This window comes from Cynoglossus semilaevis, chromosome 12, assembly GCF_000523025.1.
Source record: "Cynoglossus semilaevis isolate Cse_v1.0 chromosome 12, Cse_v1.0, whole genome shotgun sequence".
Taxonomy (NCBI): Eukaryota; Metazoa; Chordata; class Actinopteri; order Pleuronectiformes; family Cynoglossidae; genus Cynoglossus; species Cynoglossus semilaevis.
Window position 1 is genome coordinate 8,688,614 of NC_024318.1, and position 19,298 is coordinate 8,707,911.

Consider the following 19,298-nt stretch of genomic DNA (forward strand, 5'->3'; position numbering starts at 1 on the left):
ATGATTGTTATTATTATTAATATTATTATTGTTGTTATTAATAACGGAAAAGTACATGTTTCCATCTTTCCATCATCTTTATTTGAAAGACACATTTACCAAAACATTATTGACCAGAGCGTTTTCCAAGAAATACAAGCCATAAAAAAGTAAAAAAAAAACAACAAAAAAAAAGACACCACAACACAATAAAAGTTTATGATAACAAATAAAATTGCATGAAACATGGCCGTCGCCCCCTGTCGGACATTTTCAGGAGGATATGAGCGCATTTATTTGTAGAACTCGTTTCTCGTGGGGGGGTCTACTTTACCTGGGAGTCAGAGCAGCGGCCACACGGACCCTCCCCTTCCTTAGCACCGTCTCTGGTTTCCGTGGACGCACCGACACAGCAGTCTCAGTCAGTCTGTGCGGCTCCGGTTCATTCACTGAAGGATCCAGACAAACACACACACACGCGCTGTGGAGGAATGCGTGGCGACATCCGCCGTGTATTTGTATTTCCACAGCCGGGACTCGTATGTAATGATAGCCGCTGAGTGGAGCCGATAAAGGCGTCTGAAAATGTCTCACCTCCAGCAGCAGCAGCCGCAGCAGCAGCAGCCGCAGCAGCAGAGGGTCGTCCAACTCTCCGCCGCCTCCCTCGCGGTGATCTTCGGCCCAGGCGAGGAGAGTTTGCGCGCCGGCGGAGACAAACTGAACGCCAACCCCACGAACGGACAGGAGATTTTTGCGGACTTTAAAGCGCAAAACTTACGCAGCTTCTGGAATAAAAGGCTGGTCAAGGCCATAGCGGAAGTGTACTTTCAAGGATGGATGGAAAACTTGGTGCTTTTCATTCAGGGGAACGCCAACAACCTGGAGGTGCTGAGGGAAGCGTGGATGCGGAGGGCTCTCAGGTCACCCAAGGGATTTATCATCAAAGCTGTGGGTACGTATACCAACACTTCTGGTCCGAACACTTGTCATCATCACAAATCAAATGTAATATCAGTAAAACTAGTAGGTGACGGTACAGGAAAGAAGGAGAGCACAGAAAACAATTAGTGCAGCCATAATGTGGTTCCCTCTGAGGGCCACAGTGGAATCACACGGTTGTTCACCACACTGGGAGACAAGTGTGAAAGCTGTAAATCTGAACAACAAGAAGCTGAAAGGTGGGACACCCCCTCTGTCTCCCACTGCTCCCCCTGTGAAGTCAACAACAACAACAACAACTCAGCCATATGCTGAGTTAATTTAACAAAAGTTGTCACAAATGTGTCCAGATTTTCCAACTTTCTTGTTGAATCAGTTGTCACTGTTTCAGTTTTTCCCCTGTCTTAATTGTTTGTATTCTTACTGTAGCAAAAATGGCTGCAACAATCAGAGAAAGATTGAACAAAATCACTGACAACGTCAGGGGCCACGCACTGGATCAGTGGTTGGTGTTGTTGCTGTGCAGAGAGGTTTGATCCCAGGTACTCCCACAGTGTAAACACATGCAGATGAGGCTGATTGTTCAGCGACGTGACCACAGGTATGAATGTGGGAGTGACTGGTTATGTGTCTCAATATGTGGCCCCCTGATGGACTGATGGAGGGTCAGTGGTTTGACTTGACTTTGACTCTAAAAAGCAACAAAAACAACATCATAAAACCATCGGAGCTGAATAGATGGATTTCCAGTTATTGTTGTTGAAAGTTCTGTCCAGTTCAGTTTTGTATTTTATTGTTTGTGCGTTTTTGCTGTTGTTTTGGTGCTGTAATGCTGCTGGAGCATTAACTTACCGAACGGAACTCCTGAGGGATCACTAAAGATCTATCTATCTAGATCTATCTAGATCTATCTAGATCTATCTAGATCTATCCATCCGTCTTCTGTCCAGTCCAGTTCTGTCCTTCTGTTCCTGCTAATTCCAGCCTTCCTTCTTTTCCCGTCCATGTTTTGACAGCAGAGTAAAGCTGCTCATGCACACAGTGAATGGAAACCCTCATGCCGCCTCCTATACATTATGATGTCATGGACTGTAAATGTCCCACAGAGACAGGACGTCCAGGACCAAATGACAGGCCTGTGCAGACTGAAGTCCTAATGACAGCGTTTCTGTTGTTTTGTTTTTTTTTACTCCAGGACAAAAACAAACTGTTAGCTGTTACAGATACAAATGTTAGCGTTGATCTGGACCTGCAGGAGTGTAGCCGCGTTCCCTTTGTTCTTGAAACAGCCACGGCAGCAACACACACACACACACACACACACACACACACACACACACACACACTGGCACTGAGCTACCATTCATCCCAGATGCCTTGTCAGTTTTCATCATTAGTCTTTCCCATGAAGTCCCTGTCTTCTTGTGAGTGTTGTTGTGTTTGGAAGCAGACCTCGCCACTGTCAAACTGCTGACTCCAGTCACAGTCAGTCAGTCAGTCAGTCAGTCTGTGAGCAGTGCACGGACGAGTAAAGGGAGGAATGTGAAGGGGAGTAAGAGACCACACAGGGGAAGACCCGGGTGGGTGTGAAGTGACGGGGGAGGGAGGGGCTGACATGTCGTCCTGCTGTGAGACAGAGTCTGGCCTTAATCTGAGGCCCGCTCCACACGTAGGCAGGTAGTTTTTGTCAACAAAAGTGTGTTCTCCAAGATTTGACCTTTCATTCACAGAAAACACGACCAGAGGGTTTAAAAATGATCACGTATTTGTCAAAACGACTGCAAGTTGTGTCGCAAATTGTTGTTTGTCATTGCGTTTGTGCTGTACTGTTTCTGTATTTTCTTTTTTTCAACATGAACTGATTTATTCTATTTATCCTCCCTTACTGTTTCATTTTCTCATTCTCTTACAATCAGACAATGGAATCTTTAAAATGAAAGGAAATCAGATCTGTGGGTCAGAGTTCAATCTCTCAGGTTCTAGACCAGGGGTCCTCAACCCCTGGTCTGAGGACCGGTGATGTCCGTAGGTCATTTGGTTCCAGGACACAGTGAAAAAACTGTTCTTCACTTTTACTAATTCACTTTATTTAAAAAGAATCCAGTCATATCCCTTTACTATTTCATTAATTTAATGATAATCTAACAATGTTTCAAAACAACAGGTCATTTAATGATCCTTCAAGGATGGTGGGGTGTTACTGGTCCACAGTAACGGCTGATTAATGATCCTTCAAGGATGGCGTGGTGTTACTGGTCCACAGTAACGGTCCATGGTACAAAAAATGTTGGAGAGTTAACTACAGTAACCTGTGGCTGCAAATTACAGTTTTTTAGGTTTTTTAGTACTCTATTAATCCTCTAAAGGAAATGACTCTCTGCATTTAACTCATTTGTGAAAAACTCCAGCGATTAACGCTTCACACACAGGAGCAGTGGGCTGTAATTTCTTTTACCCGCCCGGGGTGCAGATGAGTTCTTGGTGCTGCCGGGTCTAGGATCTCATTCAGCAATCCTCCCATTACAAGCCCCAAGCATTTAACCACCCGGTCATGGAGTGCCCATTTTAAGCAGGTCTGTATTGTAAATACAGGCTGAGAGTCACGTCAGCAGAACGTTTCAGACCTATTTGTTTTAAAGGCTCTACAATTCAAAACTGTTTCTCTCCACTGCTGGATTCTTCACCTTTAACGATTGAACTCCACACCTGAGACTCAAAGCAAACACGTTTACGTGAGGCCGTGCCACCGTCTCCTCTCCTCTCCTCTAACAATTGCTTTGCCCCACATGGCAGCAATTTGTATGGAAATCCACATTGGCAGGCTGTCAGAGGCCAGTTTACGGCCTCCCTCTCCTCCTCACTCTGAGTTTGTTAGCAGTGAATCACAGCACGACAGCCTGCCGACCGCAGCCGCTTTTCTGTTAACCAGGATTAATGTCCCTCCATTTCATGGCCGTTGAGGGACTGTGGAAGTCAGACGCTGTGACTTATTTCAGGCACGGACTTCAGGGCCTTGACATTGTCCTGATATAAATACGTCAGCTCCGCACAAGTTATGAGTTATGTGTTACGGTGAATTTCAAACAGGCTCGTGTCCTTTCCCAGGTGAAAGTGAGGCTGAGATACGACTTTGCTGAGTTTTCCAAGGGCCAATTAAGGAGAAGTCGGAGGGGAGAAGTCAGGACATGACGTTGAAGTCAATTAGTGTTATTTGATTAGCGACATGGAGAAGAAAAAAAAAAATCAAACGTCCTGGACAGACATGTTAATGAATTAGCAGTGATTCTTGAAGCCCCCGTCTGGTTATCTGTGTGAGGGAAGTGTTTTTCTTCGAGGCAGTCAGACGTCTCTGGGCCTCTTCTTAGAGGGGAGACACACAGGAGGAGGTGCGTGGGAGGGAGGGGGGGTTAATGGAGGAAGGGGATCAGAGTGAGGTTAAGATGACAGGGTGAAGAGTAAGAAGGAGCAGAGTTTGTTGTCATGGCTGTGGGAATGGAGCCAACTCACTCACATTGGTACTGGGTTTGAACCCGAGTCTCTGACTCAATAATGTCCTCCAGTGTGTTTCCCCGTCGTCGTCTTCTTCTTCTTCTTCTTCTGAACTGCCCTGCCTCTCCGCTCTGTGGCTGCCGGCGGTTGTTTACAGAATATTATCGCAGCAGAGTCAGTCAGTTAATGATGCGTGTCAGTTCAGTCCGTGTTGTTTTTGCCAATATTTCCGACATGTTTACATATAAGCCGTAACCCGACGACTGACTGATGATGGGGTGAAGAACTGCCTCCAATAAACAGCATGTGGAGTTTCAATGAAACAGTAGAAGAACCATTGAATTGACGGCCATGTTGGTGTAAATAACCTGTCACGTCAAATCAACTGGTTTACACTGGTTTGCCAAATTATGTTTGGTCCGCTGTATTTCACGTTAGTCATTCAAAACTAAAATTTAAAAAGGGCTGCCACTATTCCAGAAAACAATGTTCAGAACAAAATTTGTTCAAATTATTATTTTTTTAAAGAACCATTTGCTGTTTTGATCGATGTTGATGTCTATCATATGCGATCATTGCATAAACTCAAGCTAAATGTGGAGACTCTTGCCGTCCGACTTTCAAAATGTCAAAACTGTGTTTAATAGGTTTAAAACCAAAGCGTTGCTGTCGATTTCAATAGTGTATCTTCAAAAAAGCGTGAACTCTCCCTGCAGACCTGGGAGGTTCTTCTTTTGAAACCAGAGAACGTATAATGACTGTAAGCTGGTTTTGCATTATTTAGTTGGCCTCTATTGTCCCCTGCACCACAACCAGCGTGGATCCAGGACTTGAAACATTTATACGGAGCGTCAGGCTGTGGTGTAATGAGGTGTCCTCTGTCCTCTGTCCTCTGTCCTCATGAATATCGCCCTCCTCTCTAAACCGCCCTCCTCGTACGTGGACGTGAACCAGTTCTCTGCACGGGCTCCTTACTTTCTCCACGGGAAAACACTCGGCTATCGTGAAGGTCTCCCTCTGTGTGTTTGTGGAGAGTCAGTGTATGGCCCCCGCTCCACTCTTTGGGCCAAGTTTCCTTTTTCAATGGTATGTTGTATTTATTCCACCATACCATGAGGTGGTGAAACATTCCTGAAATGCTTCATTTACTCTCGAGATCATTTCCTCGGCCAGCCTCGTTTCTCCTCCTGGCTCTTAACTTGAAAGTGTATTTCACACAAGAAGTGTCACCTTTCACGGTGGGTATTTTGTCAGAGTCTCAAAGCGCTGCGCTAATGGCCATAACTCTTCCAGATGTTGGCTTATTAACCATGACACCCCCTCGCCGGTTTTTACCAAGTTTAAATGGCCCACCCTGTCCTAACTAAGCAAAACAGGTCAAAGGTTACAACCTTTCTGCTAACAAGCCACCCTAAGGTCATTTAGCTTCACAGGGTTTCTCCAGAAGGCAACAAGAGCAGCACACACCAAGTGTCCAGGTGTTCCTCCGCGGCAGGTTTAGCCTCTGTCCGTGTTTTCATTAGGGAATCCCACGCTCGCACATTCCTCATCTCTGTCTTCACACGGACGTTCGTGGTGATGTCACGTCAGGATCAGGCATCTGTGTTGAAATGTCAAATGCGACGGTAACCAAAGATTTGTTTTTGTTTTTTTTCTAATCCAACGTTTGGTCACAGAAATGTAGAAACAGTGGTGGAAAATGTGCATCGCTGCTTCTCAAAGCTCACGATGACGACAGTCTCAAATGTTTTGTTTTGTCCACAAACCAAAGTTATTTAGTTTAGTGTCACAGAGAAGCAAAGACTCCAGAAAGTACTCACGTCCTGGACGCTGAGACTACAGGACTGGTTTTTATTTTCTAAATCAGCCTGGACCAATTTAGTTTGGATTAACTGGATTAACTGTCATCGATTAATCAGTGTGAACTCGACAGATTGTTGCAGCCTTACTGTCAAGAGGATAATGTAACAATAATAAGTAATAATAATTTAATAAGTGTAATTTATTGTTAACATTTTCATCTTGCTTTTTGTTCACTGTGGTTTCTTCATTTCAGCTTCCTGTTGACTCTTTGATTTATTTTATTTATTATTTATTATTTTTTCTGCGCAGGAACAGGATGTAGCAACATCTACTGGTCATGTTTTTTGAATTTTTGATTTTTCTTTCCCACCATTGCATAATCTCAAATGCACAAAAAATAGTTTGATAGCGCCATCTGTTTTTTTTCTTTTTTTTCTCTTTTTGTCTTGACTTCTGTGTACAGTTTATAAATACTCATTTATAATTTTTAATTTAAACAAAATATTATTTTAAGTAGATTAGTACTTAAGTACTTGGTACTTAGTAGATTAGGCTTTATATTTGAGGTACGTTTTGTATATGTAAAGCCACGTTCTGATTGGATGAAAGTCATCTTCTGTCCTTTTTGTTTTAGGCCATCACATTTAGTCAAATTTGTTTTTATCTCCATCCATTTACCTCGACAAGCATCAGCAGCATCAGCAGCATGAATCTACACGGGCTCAGTCAGAGGAGTAAGACATGAACTGACATGGAGTGACTTAGTAAGAACTCTATAAAGTGACTCATACGTCAGTTTTTAGTTTAAAGGAACTGTTGTATCTATCTGAAGGATAGATAAAACCAGATGTACAGATCCTCCTTTTCTTAACGTGCGTCATATCTCATCATCAAAGATGACTGAGCTCAGCCGTGCTCCGTTGTGTGATTCTGATCTGGTATTTATGTCGTGCTCCATAACAAAAATAGACAGATTTAAAGACTGTTTTAAACCCCGCTCCTGTGTTTGTTGGACTTTTCCACAGGTTTGCAGGTTTGGTCTCTGTGGGAATGAATGCCTTGGGTGCAGTAGTTCTGCTTTTCACTGAGACGTTGCCTAACCCTCCTCCCAGCCCCCCGTGATTTATCCACGTCTGTATTCCACTGGCTTGCTTGAAGACAGATTGATGGAGGGGAATACATGGAGGCACATCTGTGCAGGATCTGCTCCGCTCCGATCTCCAGCCACGTTTTAGACAATACTTGTTAAAAGTAATCGCTCTCCGGGTCCCTAGACACTAACAGCATGACATGAAGACTTTACGGGGCGAAATATACTGCTGTTTTTTCAGGACAGAAATGACGGAGAGCCTGCGTTATGACAGCGGTTGGAATTTTATTCAAAGAAACCTGACACCGAATCCCATTAGTGTGGAGATCTTTATGTCAGACGGAAGGGTTGATTTAACATATCATTTAATCCTGGTTGAATTAAGATATATTGGACCACATATAAATATTTTGACTGAATGTGATATAGAATATACAGGAGGTTCCTGATTTATGCGTAGATTTGTCGGAGTCTTATACGGCCTGTCAAATAGGCTTGTGCTGCAAATCCCTTCTGAGAGCATGTCTCTGTTTTTATCTGTAACCTGTGCTTGTAAAAACAGGTTTATTATATGGATCTGATAGGAGGAAACCTTGACCTCCACATACTGCTTGCACATGTGAGGGACTGCGTACGTGGGCTTGCATTCCTCTCAGCACATCATTTGTTTGCCACATCCTTTTCCAGTCGAGCAGGAAGCTCACCCCAGCGCGATTCAGGCAAGGCGGCCTGTATTTACCCAAATATATGGCTGAGTCGGTTCTGTAGACTTGAGTGGTGCCAACAATAATGATTTCCTCCCTGTACAGTCTGTCAGTGTCCACTCTGGTGTCCCACGTGGGGTTTACTGCCATGCTGGGCTACATAACATTGGCTGTCAGTTAAAATTGGTTTAAAATCTGATTCATCACAAGGTAGCGCTAGATTAATCACAATTAGTCATGATTAATCGAGATAAAAAATATATGAAAAAGTTAGATTCATAACTTTGCCTCAGTGTTGTTGGACTTAAGTCTCAAAAGATTCATAATTTTGCCTCAGTGTTGTTGGACTTAAGTCAGTCAAAGAGTCATCAGTATTAGAATCGATCACAAATTTGTAATAAGTGTTGTTGTGAATGAGTCAGATCTTTTTTACCTTGTTTTGTTTTTCAACATCCATCGTTTTTTTTCTTCCTACGATTCCATGGCCTTTATCACATGTTCACCTTTGTGTAGAATCTTTGGTTTCTTGATACGTTTCCTTTGTTTGTTTCACGCATCACTGAGAAAAGCAACGCTATGCTAATGTCACCTTTGATTTATCAAAACTGCTGTGTTGTGGTGTTGCAACAGCTATAAGAGGCCTTCGCGGTAAATGGCTGAGCCGATGACGAACATTTAAAAGTGATGTATGGTTTACAGGCGCTGGATGGAAGCTTTGTTCAGATGTTGGAACAAAAACAGAAATCTGTTGCAACTCAAGCTCAATTAAAAGGAGGAAATGGGTTTCACCTGCAACCAGTGACTGTCATCACTTTTGATTAAGGAGTGTGAATCAGCTGAAAAGCCGGAGGATTGTGTGTGGTTGTGTGGGCGGTTGGGTGTGTGTGTGTGTGTGTGTGTGTGTGGGATGGGGCCTCGTTGAGATGCAAGAACCATACACACATATCTGGCGTGAACTCAGAGAGTGAACCATCAAAGGACGCTTCAGTTTGATCATCAGTAAAAGCGGGAAACTGAGCAGCTAACTATATAAACAAAGAACAAAAAAGAGCCTAAAAGTAAACGTTGGGGAACACCTGAGGTTAGCCACAAACTGAACACAAATGGGCAAGTTTTCTGTAAAAGTTAAATCAGATACCAGAAATCTAAACAATGAGAAATCATTAGAAAAACCGAGTGTTGTTGAGTAAACGTAGACACTGTTTTGTGTGATTAAATATTTATGGACAAGGCAGTAACCTGTCTCAAAAAATTCAATAAACCCTCAGGTCTGTTGGGTATTAATGCACTTGAAGCTTCATTTATCGGACAAATAAAACCTTCTTTTTTGTATAACAGCCTCAAGCTGGTGTCTGATTCTCATCTTCAGGATGGACCACACATTTTAATTGGAGTCAGAACTGGACAAAGGCAATTAGTCACATGCACTAAATGTCTATTAAGGCGAGTTGTTTTTAATGTGTGTAACATAAGGCTTGGCCTTAAAACACATGGTATTTCTGGAGAAAGAATTTGCCCAAACCGATGAATGTGTTTCTCAAAATTGTAATGTTTTTTTTTTGCCTCTTCATCAATGCTATTGTATCATGCACTAATCTGGCCACAAAAAAAGTTTCCATTGTCTTTGAGTCGGTCTATGCTGAGCTCAGGCCCAAAGGCTCAATGGGGTTTTTTGTGTTGATCTATGACTGTCTTTTTATATCACATTTACTGCGAGCATGCGAAGCATTGCTAATTGGCTGTCATGCTCTGAGGTCATGTGCGTATTTTCGCTCTTTTTGCCTTTATGACGATTTGTTGGTTTTCAAAATGTATTATTTTACTATTGATCATTTGAACCAAATATGTTTTTCTAAAAAGGCTTAAAAAATCTTCTAGTCATAGAGGCATTTGTTTCTAATTTAAAACGAATAAAAATACAAAAAATATTTTATGTGGCAGCTATTAAGCCAGAATAACTCTGGAAATTTATCGCTGTTTTGAAAAGTTGTTTGTGCGGAAGAATTATTTCCATGACAGCTTAGCTTTTGGAAAATAATTTAAAACATTTTCTTGTCGTTATTGGGGTTTTTTGTCTATGCAACCATAATCTCTAGAATATCCGTTGTTAAAAATAATGGTTTCTTGGTTTTATCACACATTGTCTGTGATGGAATGGGATTTTGGAAGTTGCTCGAGGAGTGGGAGAATTTAAATAATAGTTTCAATGTTTTGCAGTGATTGTAGGAGCAATGCTACAAATGAGAATGTGTGGCTGTCGGAGAACAAAGAAAAGTCTCTCCAACAGTTCCAACATTTGAATGGTTGGACGCACCAGGCGTCTGGCAGAAAAGTCACTTCCAGACTGCGGACTAATGCTCACGTCCATGAAAGAAGACGAGAACCAGATATGTTGGGGTGTGGTCCTGCAGGTCTGAGGAAGTACGGAGTAGAAAAAGATGGGAAAGTAAAGTGTAGGAGGGAGCTGTTCTTTAAATCCTGTCTCCTGGCAGCACCGTGAACCGCTATCATGTTACACCGTGCACTTTAGGCTGTGCTATAAAATCCAGCCTTGTGTACTTTCACATTGTTGCCAGGCTTCTGTTAAACACCTGCTTCAGGTGTAATTCCCGTTTCACGAGAACATGATAACAGGATATTCTTCGCACTAGTTCAACACCGGGTCATCTTTCTGATTCAGGAAAACATCCTGTGATGGATTACAAGGCCTATAGTCCTTAGTTGGAATCAGATGGTAAAAGCATTATTCAACTGCATTACAGCTGGGGGAGATTTGTAGCCAACATCTGTTGAGACCAACTATGTGAGTTGATGGTTTAAGATGCTTTAAGCTTTGTAAATGTCAATTTGGGAGACTTAGTCAGAGGAATTTTTTATTTTATTTTTTTGTCAACTTATCGTAAATGTCAAAAGAGTCGGTTTGGCTCCTGGCAGCGATAGCTGGATGTATGAAATCCGTACTGCCTCCACATCTGCTGCTCTTTCTTCTTTGTCTTTGGCTTTGTACAACTTGCCACATAAAGAGGTTTCCATGGTGATACTAGTCAACACAAAGCCCGTCTGTGTTTCTCTTCACCACTTAAAGTTCAACCCGTGAGTCCTTTTTCAGTCGACGTGGATTTGATCTGTCATTCCTTCAGTCTTTTCAATAATGAGCAGTGTTTTTTTGATTCAATTGGTCACAATCAGAAGTCAGGTTTCATGCTGAAAAGAAAATGCAAATATCATATAAAATTATTTCAAAATAAACCAGCGGTAATTGATAACTTATTAATGAAACACCAGCGCTCACTGATACCAAACCAGCAGATTCAATATTTACTATGGTGCAGGTCCGGACACGAAGGTTTATTGTTTTGAATCGATCAATAACGTCGTAAAATGTTGAGTGTCTGTGTCTGTCCTATTTCCTAGCTCCTTTTTTGTAACGATCTGATCAATAAAATTTTTTTTTGTTGATCCTCACAGGATACACTCTGACAGGACAGCTACATAAAAGGTGAAACTGATAAAAAAAAAAGAAGTTGGTTGGATCATGACATCAGGTGTTTGAATAGAGCAAAGTCACGTACACTTTAAATGACATTATGTGCAGCACAACTTATAGCACTAAAAATAGATGCTAACTAGGTTTTCTGGTGATATTGTTTTTTCCGGGTAGGAAGGAGAGAAAAATGGCAGTGTTGTTGCAGACTGAGGCAGCGCTGGTTGTCAGGACATTAGGCCTGTGATTGCTCTCTGAAGGGAGCTTTTCACTCGGTTTATTGGGCCATTTAACCGCAACACCCACATCTGTGTGTTCTGTGGGAGTAAAAGACACAAACTCGTAAAAGGCTTTAAAAGCACGCACACACATTGGAGGTGGAGGGCGGGGCCACCTAGGCCTCCTGGACCAAACAACTCAGTCTAAAAGAAAGCGACATGTCACGGGATGGACATAAATTCATCCAGTATCTTTTTCTGTTACACTGAATCTGATTGGTGGAGTCTTTGACATTGTTTTACCTGAGACTGATCCCAGACCTGTGTCCTAAAGTCTGCAAATGCACTCAGGCGTGTCCTTCTAAAGGACTCAGCAGACCGGAGACAGGATGTGAATTTGCAGTTTGGGCAGGTCTCAAGTTCAAATTGAATGCAATGCAGTGTGTGTTTAATTAGAGAAAGGTGCATTTAGGCTGTTTACCAAGTGGAGACCAATAGCTGTACGAGATATGGACTTTGATACAGGATAATGCTGAAAACACATTTAAACACAGGGTAGTGTTGTTGGTGGTCAAAGAGTCCCGTTAGTAAAGAAGGAATTCTAATAAAGGCTCGGTTGTCCCTAATGCTGGTCAGACCAACCATTAAGTTACAGAGCTGACCTTCATGGCACTACTGTGTCCATTAAGGTCTGTGCCTATTCTACATGCTCAAAATATCCATACAAGTGCTCCGCAGCATGTTGTCAAGTACTGATTTAAGTTAACTAACTATTACTCTTCCACAGCGCCATCTTTTATCTTATTTTCAGTTCCCAAATATCATTTGGTCATAATTCTTAATTGGCCTTTTTTTTCTAGACAGTAACCTTTGACCTTAAACAATTAAGACAATGTCCAAATCAGAAGAAGGTTCGTCCTTATGCTATGGCTGCTGTATAAGGATCCTTTAAGGAACTGGTTGGAACTGAGTTGCTTTGTAATTTTCAAGTTATTATTTGTTCCTGAATTAGCCTTCACCACAGGGGGCGGTGTTTCCCTGAATGTTAGCTAGTTCACAGTATAACGATTATTGATTAGGACCACAGACATGTTTTAGACATATTGTATGTCACTCTACCGTAGCCCGTAGTGATATTCATATCACTACGTTTTTCAGTATGGTTAATGAATATCACTACGTTTTTCAGTATGGTTAACTAATAATTAAGTAACTTCCATCTTTATTACTGACCTTGTGATGTCACATGCTTTACACCAACATGGCCGACAGCGTTGTACAATCAGGCCCATTAAAGCATCATGTTGATTTGATTGGATCTCTCAGTCCAGAGGTTAACACCAGGTCTGGACCATAGGCCAGTTTGTGCCAAATGTTCTTCATGCTGTTGGTGGCGCTCCAGGTCTCCCTCAGCTTGTAATATTTTGACAGTCACTTGGCTACACTCGCGTCTAGGAAGGTTTTCCTTCTCCCCATTATCCAATGACAATTTTGAGAAAACAGTAATTTACTGTAACAGTGTGGTGTGTGTCAGTAGAAAGCGGTAATGCAGTCGGGGCTCACGCAGGCCTGAGGCCAGCTAACGACACACCATGTGAATACATGTGGCATTGATCAGTGTCAGGAGACACGAAGGTCTCAGAGGGGATAGATGATAGATTCTCTGTCAATCATCTCCACAAGCCCAGCGCTCCGTTCCAGCCTTTTTCTGTCTTTATCCTCCGGATATTATCGGTAGTTTGTTCTGACAGGGGAAAATACAGTTCACATACGGAGCCCTGTGAGGCAGAGACGCTTGGATTTTATCTCTTAAATTAGGTTTGGAATGATCTCATGTACTGTATGGCATGTAATACAAGCAATATGTTGTACATGAAATACGTGCTTCTTATAGTACCAGTTATTAGGGAGGTTCAAATCCTGAATATTACTATTTTAAAGAAACATATATTACCTGTCAAAATGTAAGTAGGAGACTGAGCTGGACCGCAGGCAGGTCATTCAAGCAACCACTCAAAGTCAACAGTTTGATTGTCCTTTTCATGTGTGGCCAATAATCATTTTCCACAAGCTGTAATATCTATGTGATTTATGTCTTGAAGATAATGAAGTATGTCAGGGAAAATAACATCGGTCTCAGCGGATTATTTTGAAACACATTTACACGTGTAGGCAAACGTGATTGGCTAAAAACATGAACATGTGTGCAGGGATTGGCTCCAGCTTCCTGCCACAGTCTGTGAACCTGCTGGTTGGTTCACTGTTCACTGTCATTGACTATGGTATGATAGTTAGTCAGTATATGTCTGTCCAGGATGTGTTGGACCGAGCAGTGGAAGCTGATTGAATGAATAACTACTGTAGTGTCTGACCTCCACGGGTTTGATGACATCACTGTGACATCACAAGGCATTTTGTCAAAATTCTTAGACTCTTTAAACCCTTACCATATCCAACCTTGGTGTTAGCTCGTCAGGCTCCTTTTTTAGACGTACACTATCTGCTATAGAGATTTGCTGCTGTCTCCCTTTAATGTGTCCATTTGGACTGTTTGTCCTCCTGTCTCGCTGTGACACCGTCCTCCTCTCTGGTTGGGTTATCCAGCCTGTTTGTCTGTTTCCCTCCCTTTTCCTTGTGGCACAGGGTTTGTTTGCCATGGCACTGATCCGGGTATTCATGCTGTGTACGACAAAGGCTGTAATGTCGGTGGCCTGGTCTTATGTTACAGCAGCACAGAGGCCCGTTCCCCCCTGAGAGTAGACGGTTTAAGTAGTGAACCTTCTCAGTGGTCACGCCTGCTAATGTTAAACTGAGTAAACACTAATCCAGCGCCTGGCCCATCCTTCAGTTACAGCAGCATTTTCCCACAGATGTCTTTGTTTCCATGTTCTGCTCACATCTATGCCTGTCATGATTTTTTAAAGGATAAATTATGCAACATTGTTTACTGTCTGTTAACAAACACAAAACCCCCTCCTCGCAGACCAGCAGAGGGTGCTGTAAACACAGGTGAAATTGCCACAAATTGAGGGCTAGTTGACCTACCTTACACGCAGGAGGTTCTGGGTTTGAGCCCTAGTGGAACCACATACTTAATGGCGCCTCCGGTGGCAGTCTGTGTGGGTTGCAACACTCGACGAATCAGGGACTTCAATTTTTTCAATTTCAGTTGTTTTGTGTCTCTATATATATTGTATTGTTTTTCTCTTCTGAAGCTTAGCTAAAATAAGCTAATCCTGTTAGCTAAGCTAAGCTAATCCTATCCAACAGGATGTGGCCATGTCCTGCTTTAGACCAGGACGTGTCCAAGGAGAGGATGAAAAGAAAATACCTTTGTGCTCAGAGTCTTAAGCTTGTTTTTAGGAGACTGGCTCTTTGATTTATTTATTCTCAGTGAGACATTATCAGATTTTATTTGCAGCCCCTTCCTGACCATTTCATATCCTTGCTGACCTTTTGACTGTTGACACTGATTGTCAGTTGTTGCTATGTGAACAGTCTTTTGTTCCCATAGGAAGTGGACAACAATGAGCAGCGAAGGCAGTAGCACTACTTCACAGCACAGCCAGGCTGCTATTAAACATTTTCACACTGAGCCTTGGACAGATTGACTCTTTTATTTTGAGTTGGGGAAAGCAGATGGATTTTTTAACTATCCCTCTGTGAATCACAGGATCAGTATTACCAAGAAAGACTCCTGTCTGTGAGACTGATGGGCCTCCAGTGAGCCCACTTTACCGATAATAGTTTTTTCCAGACCTGCTGCTCAACAGATCTCAGTCTCCTGTAAATTCTCCTGAAATTTCCTCAGTCGTACTTTATGTCTATTTAAAAAAACATCTAGACGTACGTATTTACCCTATTTATTTGGATATAAGGCAGTTTAAATTGTTTTTGATAATATGACTACTGAATTATTTTTAATTTAACAGAATCTGCATTGATTTGAGCCATTTTCCCATGTACCAGCTACTACTGAATGTGCATCGCTCTGTTTTAAAAGCTATATTTTCAAGACCAGAAAAAAAGTTCCCTCAAGGGATCAAAAAATAAATTAAAAAAATGAAGTAACTTCTGATTCAGACTGCTTCTTTTAGAGGTGTTATTAAATCCAGGCTCTCCTTCAGCTTCTTTGTCAAGTCTGGCCAACACTACCAGTGTACACATTTCTTGTTAAGCAAAACAAACAGTAGCCCTGCCTGGACCTATCAGTGTGTGGGTTCTCTCGTGCTTCCCCACCTCTGATATTTGATTAGTTGTTTATTTTCCCTGTCTCTGGCATAAGTGGTTCGAGTGTGAGGCTTATAAATATTTGGCTTCCATCGAGTGTGGGCTCAGGCGCGTTTTTCACCAAAAAGCTCTGGAGATGATGGGAGAGAATTCACACACTCAGATTCAAAGTGCTGAAATTAGAATTCACAGGGGAACAATGTGTGTGTGAACAGAACACAACAAAACAGTGAAGCAACCGCTGGCTGTAACACTGAAGTAATCAAACAAATGTTTAATGCTGATTTTTCTTTTTTTGTTGTTGAATTTGAAATTCTAATAGTTTAAAAGAGAAGGTGAAGAGTTATGATAAATCACCACTGTTGAAACTGGCCACTGTTTTCACCTGTGATGTCCATGACAACAGGAGATGATTAACTGAAAACCAATGTTCCAGTCCTGTGGGTAAGGTTATGTCCATGCCCCTGTCTTCTCTGTCTATTTTTTAAATGAGTTGGTGTTAACCAGATCCAGATGCTAATTATTTATCTGCTGCGGTTTTTAGTTCTTCCACATGAATCCACTTTTTTTCATAAGTAAAACCAACTGTAAATATGATTTTCATGTTTATGGAAAGAATGAAGGCACTGGTGGCTTTTAAAAGACAACTTTTATGTTGTGTGTTTTGGGGGATTTGGGGGGAAGTTTACTTTACTGTGTACATTTATTAATCTCACAGGTTTCATGTGTGATGGCAAAACTTTCATCAACATTCATATTCTGTAGCTCAACAATAGCTAAATGGCTCCAAGTCAGAAATTATAATTAATATTAGTAAATAATGGCACAAACTGATACTGTTTTTTTTACCCTTTATCACCTCTTCTTTCCCCCTGACCTTAAATGACCATATAACCCCTATGGCTTTTTTTTTAAGGAGATTTCATTACCGAGAAACATCTGTGTTAAAGTCTGTATGTTTTGTCATTATAACAGGGTGTGGAAGGGTCTTTATGGCACCGCGCCTATTAAACTGATCCCAGTTTCTCCGCTATAGGCTTTTCACAAAAACCCCTTTCCTGTAAGATCCTCATGTTGTTTCAATTACAGTTTTATTTTTCCATGTGTGAAAGTGTTGTAATTGTTTTTGATACTAAAATGTTTCTCAACGTCTGTTCTGCTTTAAATGTTTGTTTTAGTTTGTATGATTTTGGAAGCTCTCTGGACCCCTGGCTTACAGTTGGTCTCTCTCAGCGAACACACAGATATGTTTCACACTCTTCTTTATTATATTTGAGAAAAGAAATGCTCTCAGTCTTACTGCCCAGTTTAGTAACATGTTTGGATAACGTGCCTCCTAGACACACGGGGCAGTTTGATATGGGGGCAGGATACCTGATCTGCCCAGCAGGCAGCCTGCGGTCATTTCTGTTAGGGTTCATGGAATTGTGTGGTCTGTCCCAGCACTGATGGAATTTCATAAGCAGTCAGACAGAGGTCATATTCACATAAGGTGACCACATTGGCCATGATTTAGAAGGTGGGAAGCAGAAGAATGTCAGCTTGAGTACTTTGAGATGTTTTTTTTGGAATGTTATGGGGAGACCCCCCCCGACCCAGGTGTGTGTTTCCATCTGCTCCTCAGGCCTCACCTGTTTCACTCACATAATCTGCTGCTGTTTTTGTTTGTTTGTTATTTTTCAGGTGACCTGTCTCCGGTGCAGATGTCCCCCGTCCCACAGTCCCAGTTCATCCCCTTGTCTGAAGTGCTGTGCTCCGTCATCTCGGATATGAACGCCTCCCAAATAACCGTCAACCAGGAAGCACTCATCAATTACATGAGTAAAGCCCACCCAGGTAACAAAATGGCAATAAAAATCATAAAACAATACCCTGTTGCAGTGAAACTTTAAAAATAAAAAATGAGACTGGAGTCTGGTTTAGTCCAAAACTGCTTACAGTAGGTGATATTTTTTCTCTGTCAGACAGATTTTAGTTCTGCACATGACCATTTGTACTAGAAAACACATAATATTGACTTTGGAGGTATGTGCTGGGTTTATTACCTTTGGAATAAAACAGTCTGCAACTTCAACAACAAGGTTGACCATTAGATCACATGTATCAAGCACAAGGTGCACATCTGGACTTAGGTACAGAGGACAGTGACATTACGTTGTTTTTCATGTTAAGCTACAAACTAGTGTGCCAAGCAAACTCGATTTTCGTTAAAAAAATGTATTGTTGTATTAATCATGGAGGTGGACTTGGGGCTCAGGAGCCACAGGCTGTGGACTCCTGGATTTGTTGTGACTGTTATAGAGTATATTTTTTTGTTGTGACTGTTAGAGTATATTTTGTTTTCAATGGTCCTTAACACAGACCTCTCTTCCTGTGTCTCAGGGATAACCATCCCCACTCAGGACATCCTCTACAATGCTCTGGGAAACCTCATCAAGGAGCGCAAGATTTACCACACCGGGGAGGGTTACTTCATCGTCACCCCTCAAACATATTTCATCACCAACAACGTGGTTCGAGAGAAGAACTGGTGGAGCACCGGCTCAGCAGATGACCCGCCTTCTCCTCCTCCCATCACTTACCTGCTGAGTAACGACACCTGTGTTGAGAGCAGTCATTCACTCCCTGAAGCTCACTGTAAGTCCTGCAGCTGCTTCAGCTCTCTTCAAAGACCGGCCACCCTCACCTCCGCCACTGTCACAGCCACCGCCACCGCCTCCCCCTCCACCGTCCCAGACCAACATTCTGTCTCTGTCTCCATAAGTGAATGCACAGGTAAAAGCCTAAAGTGGCCTCGGCCGTTAGACTCCAAGCCCACCGTGCAGCATCAGTCCACCTCGACGGCCGTGGACTGTCAGGCGAGCGAGGTCAGCAAGAACACGGCTTCAACTAACATCACTGGACGCAAAGAAAAGGACAACAAACCAGGGAGGAAGTTTGGTCTCAGTTTGTTCAGGAGGAACGGAGGCAAAAAAGAGAAGCCCAAAAAAGAGTATGCGTCCTTCTCAGGACAGTTTCCTCCTGAGGAATGGCCAGTTAGGGATGAGGAGGACCTGAACAACCTACCCCGCGACCTGGAGCACGCTATCATCAAACGCATCAACCCTGAACTGACTGTGGACAATTTGACACGCCACACGGTTCTAATGAAGAAGCTTGAAGAGAGAAGAGAGAGAGGTATGGACAGAGTGTTTGACAGGGGTCTGGACAAAGACGATAAGGGCGTGGATAAGGGAATGTCCACTGAGATCCTGGCGTACTCCAAACCCAGGCATCATCACTCCTCTAAGGCAGGAAAAAGATCTGCAATGAAGTCTTCTCGCAACAAGCGGAGAGGCCACTCTTCTAGGGAGAAGCAAAGG

The 19,298-nt window shown here is 42.4% G+C and overlaps 1 protein-coding gene across 1 annotated transcript in view; it reads left to right on the forward strand.

Annotated features, from left to right (window-relative positions):
• stox1 (storkhead box 1) overlaps positions 1-19,298 on the forward strand; it is a 24,170-nt gene continuing 4,872 nt past the window's right edge. Inside the window, 3 exon segments of the mRNA XM_025060651.1 lie at positions 1-931; positions 17,620-17,772; positions 18,319-19,298. Coding sequence (XP_024916419.1) covers positions 565-931; positions 17,620-17,772; positions 18,319-19,298 — 1,500 coding nt within the window. The 5' untranslated portion in view covers positions 1-564.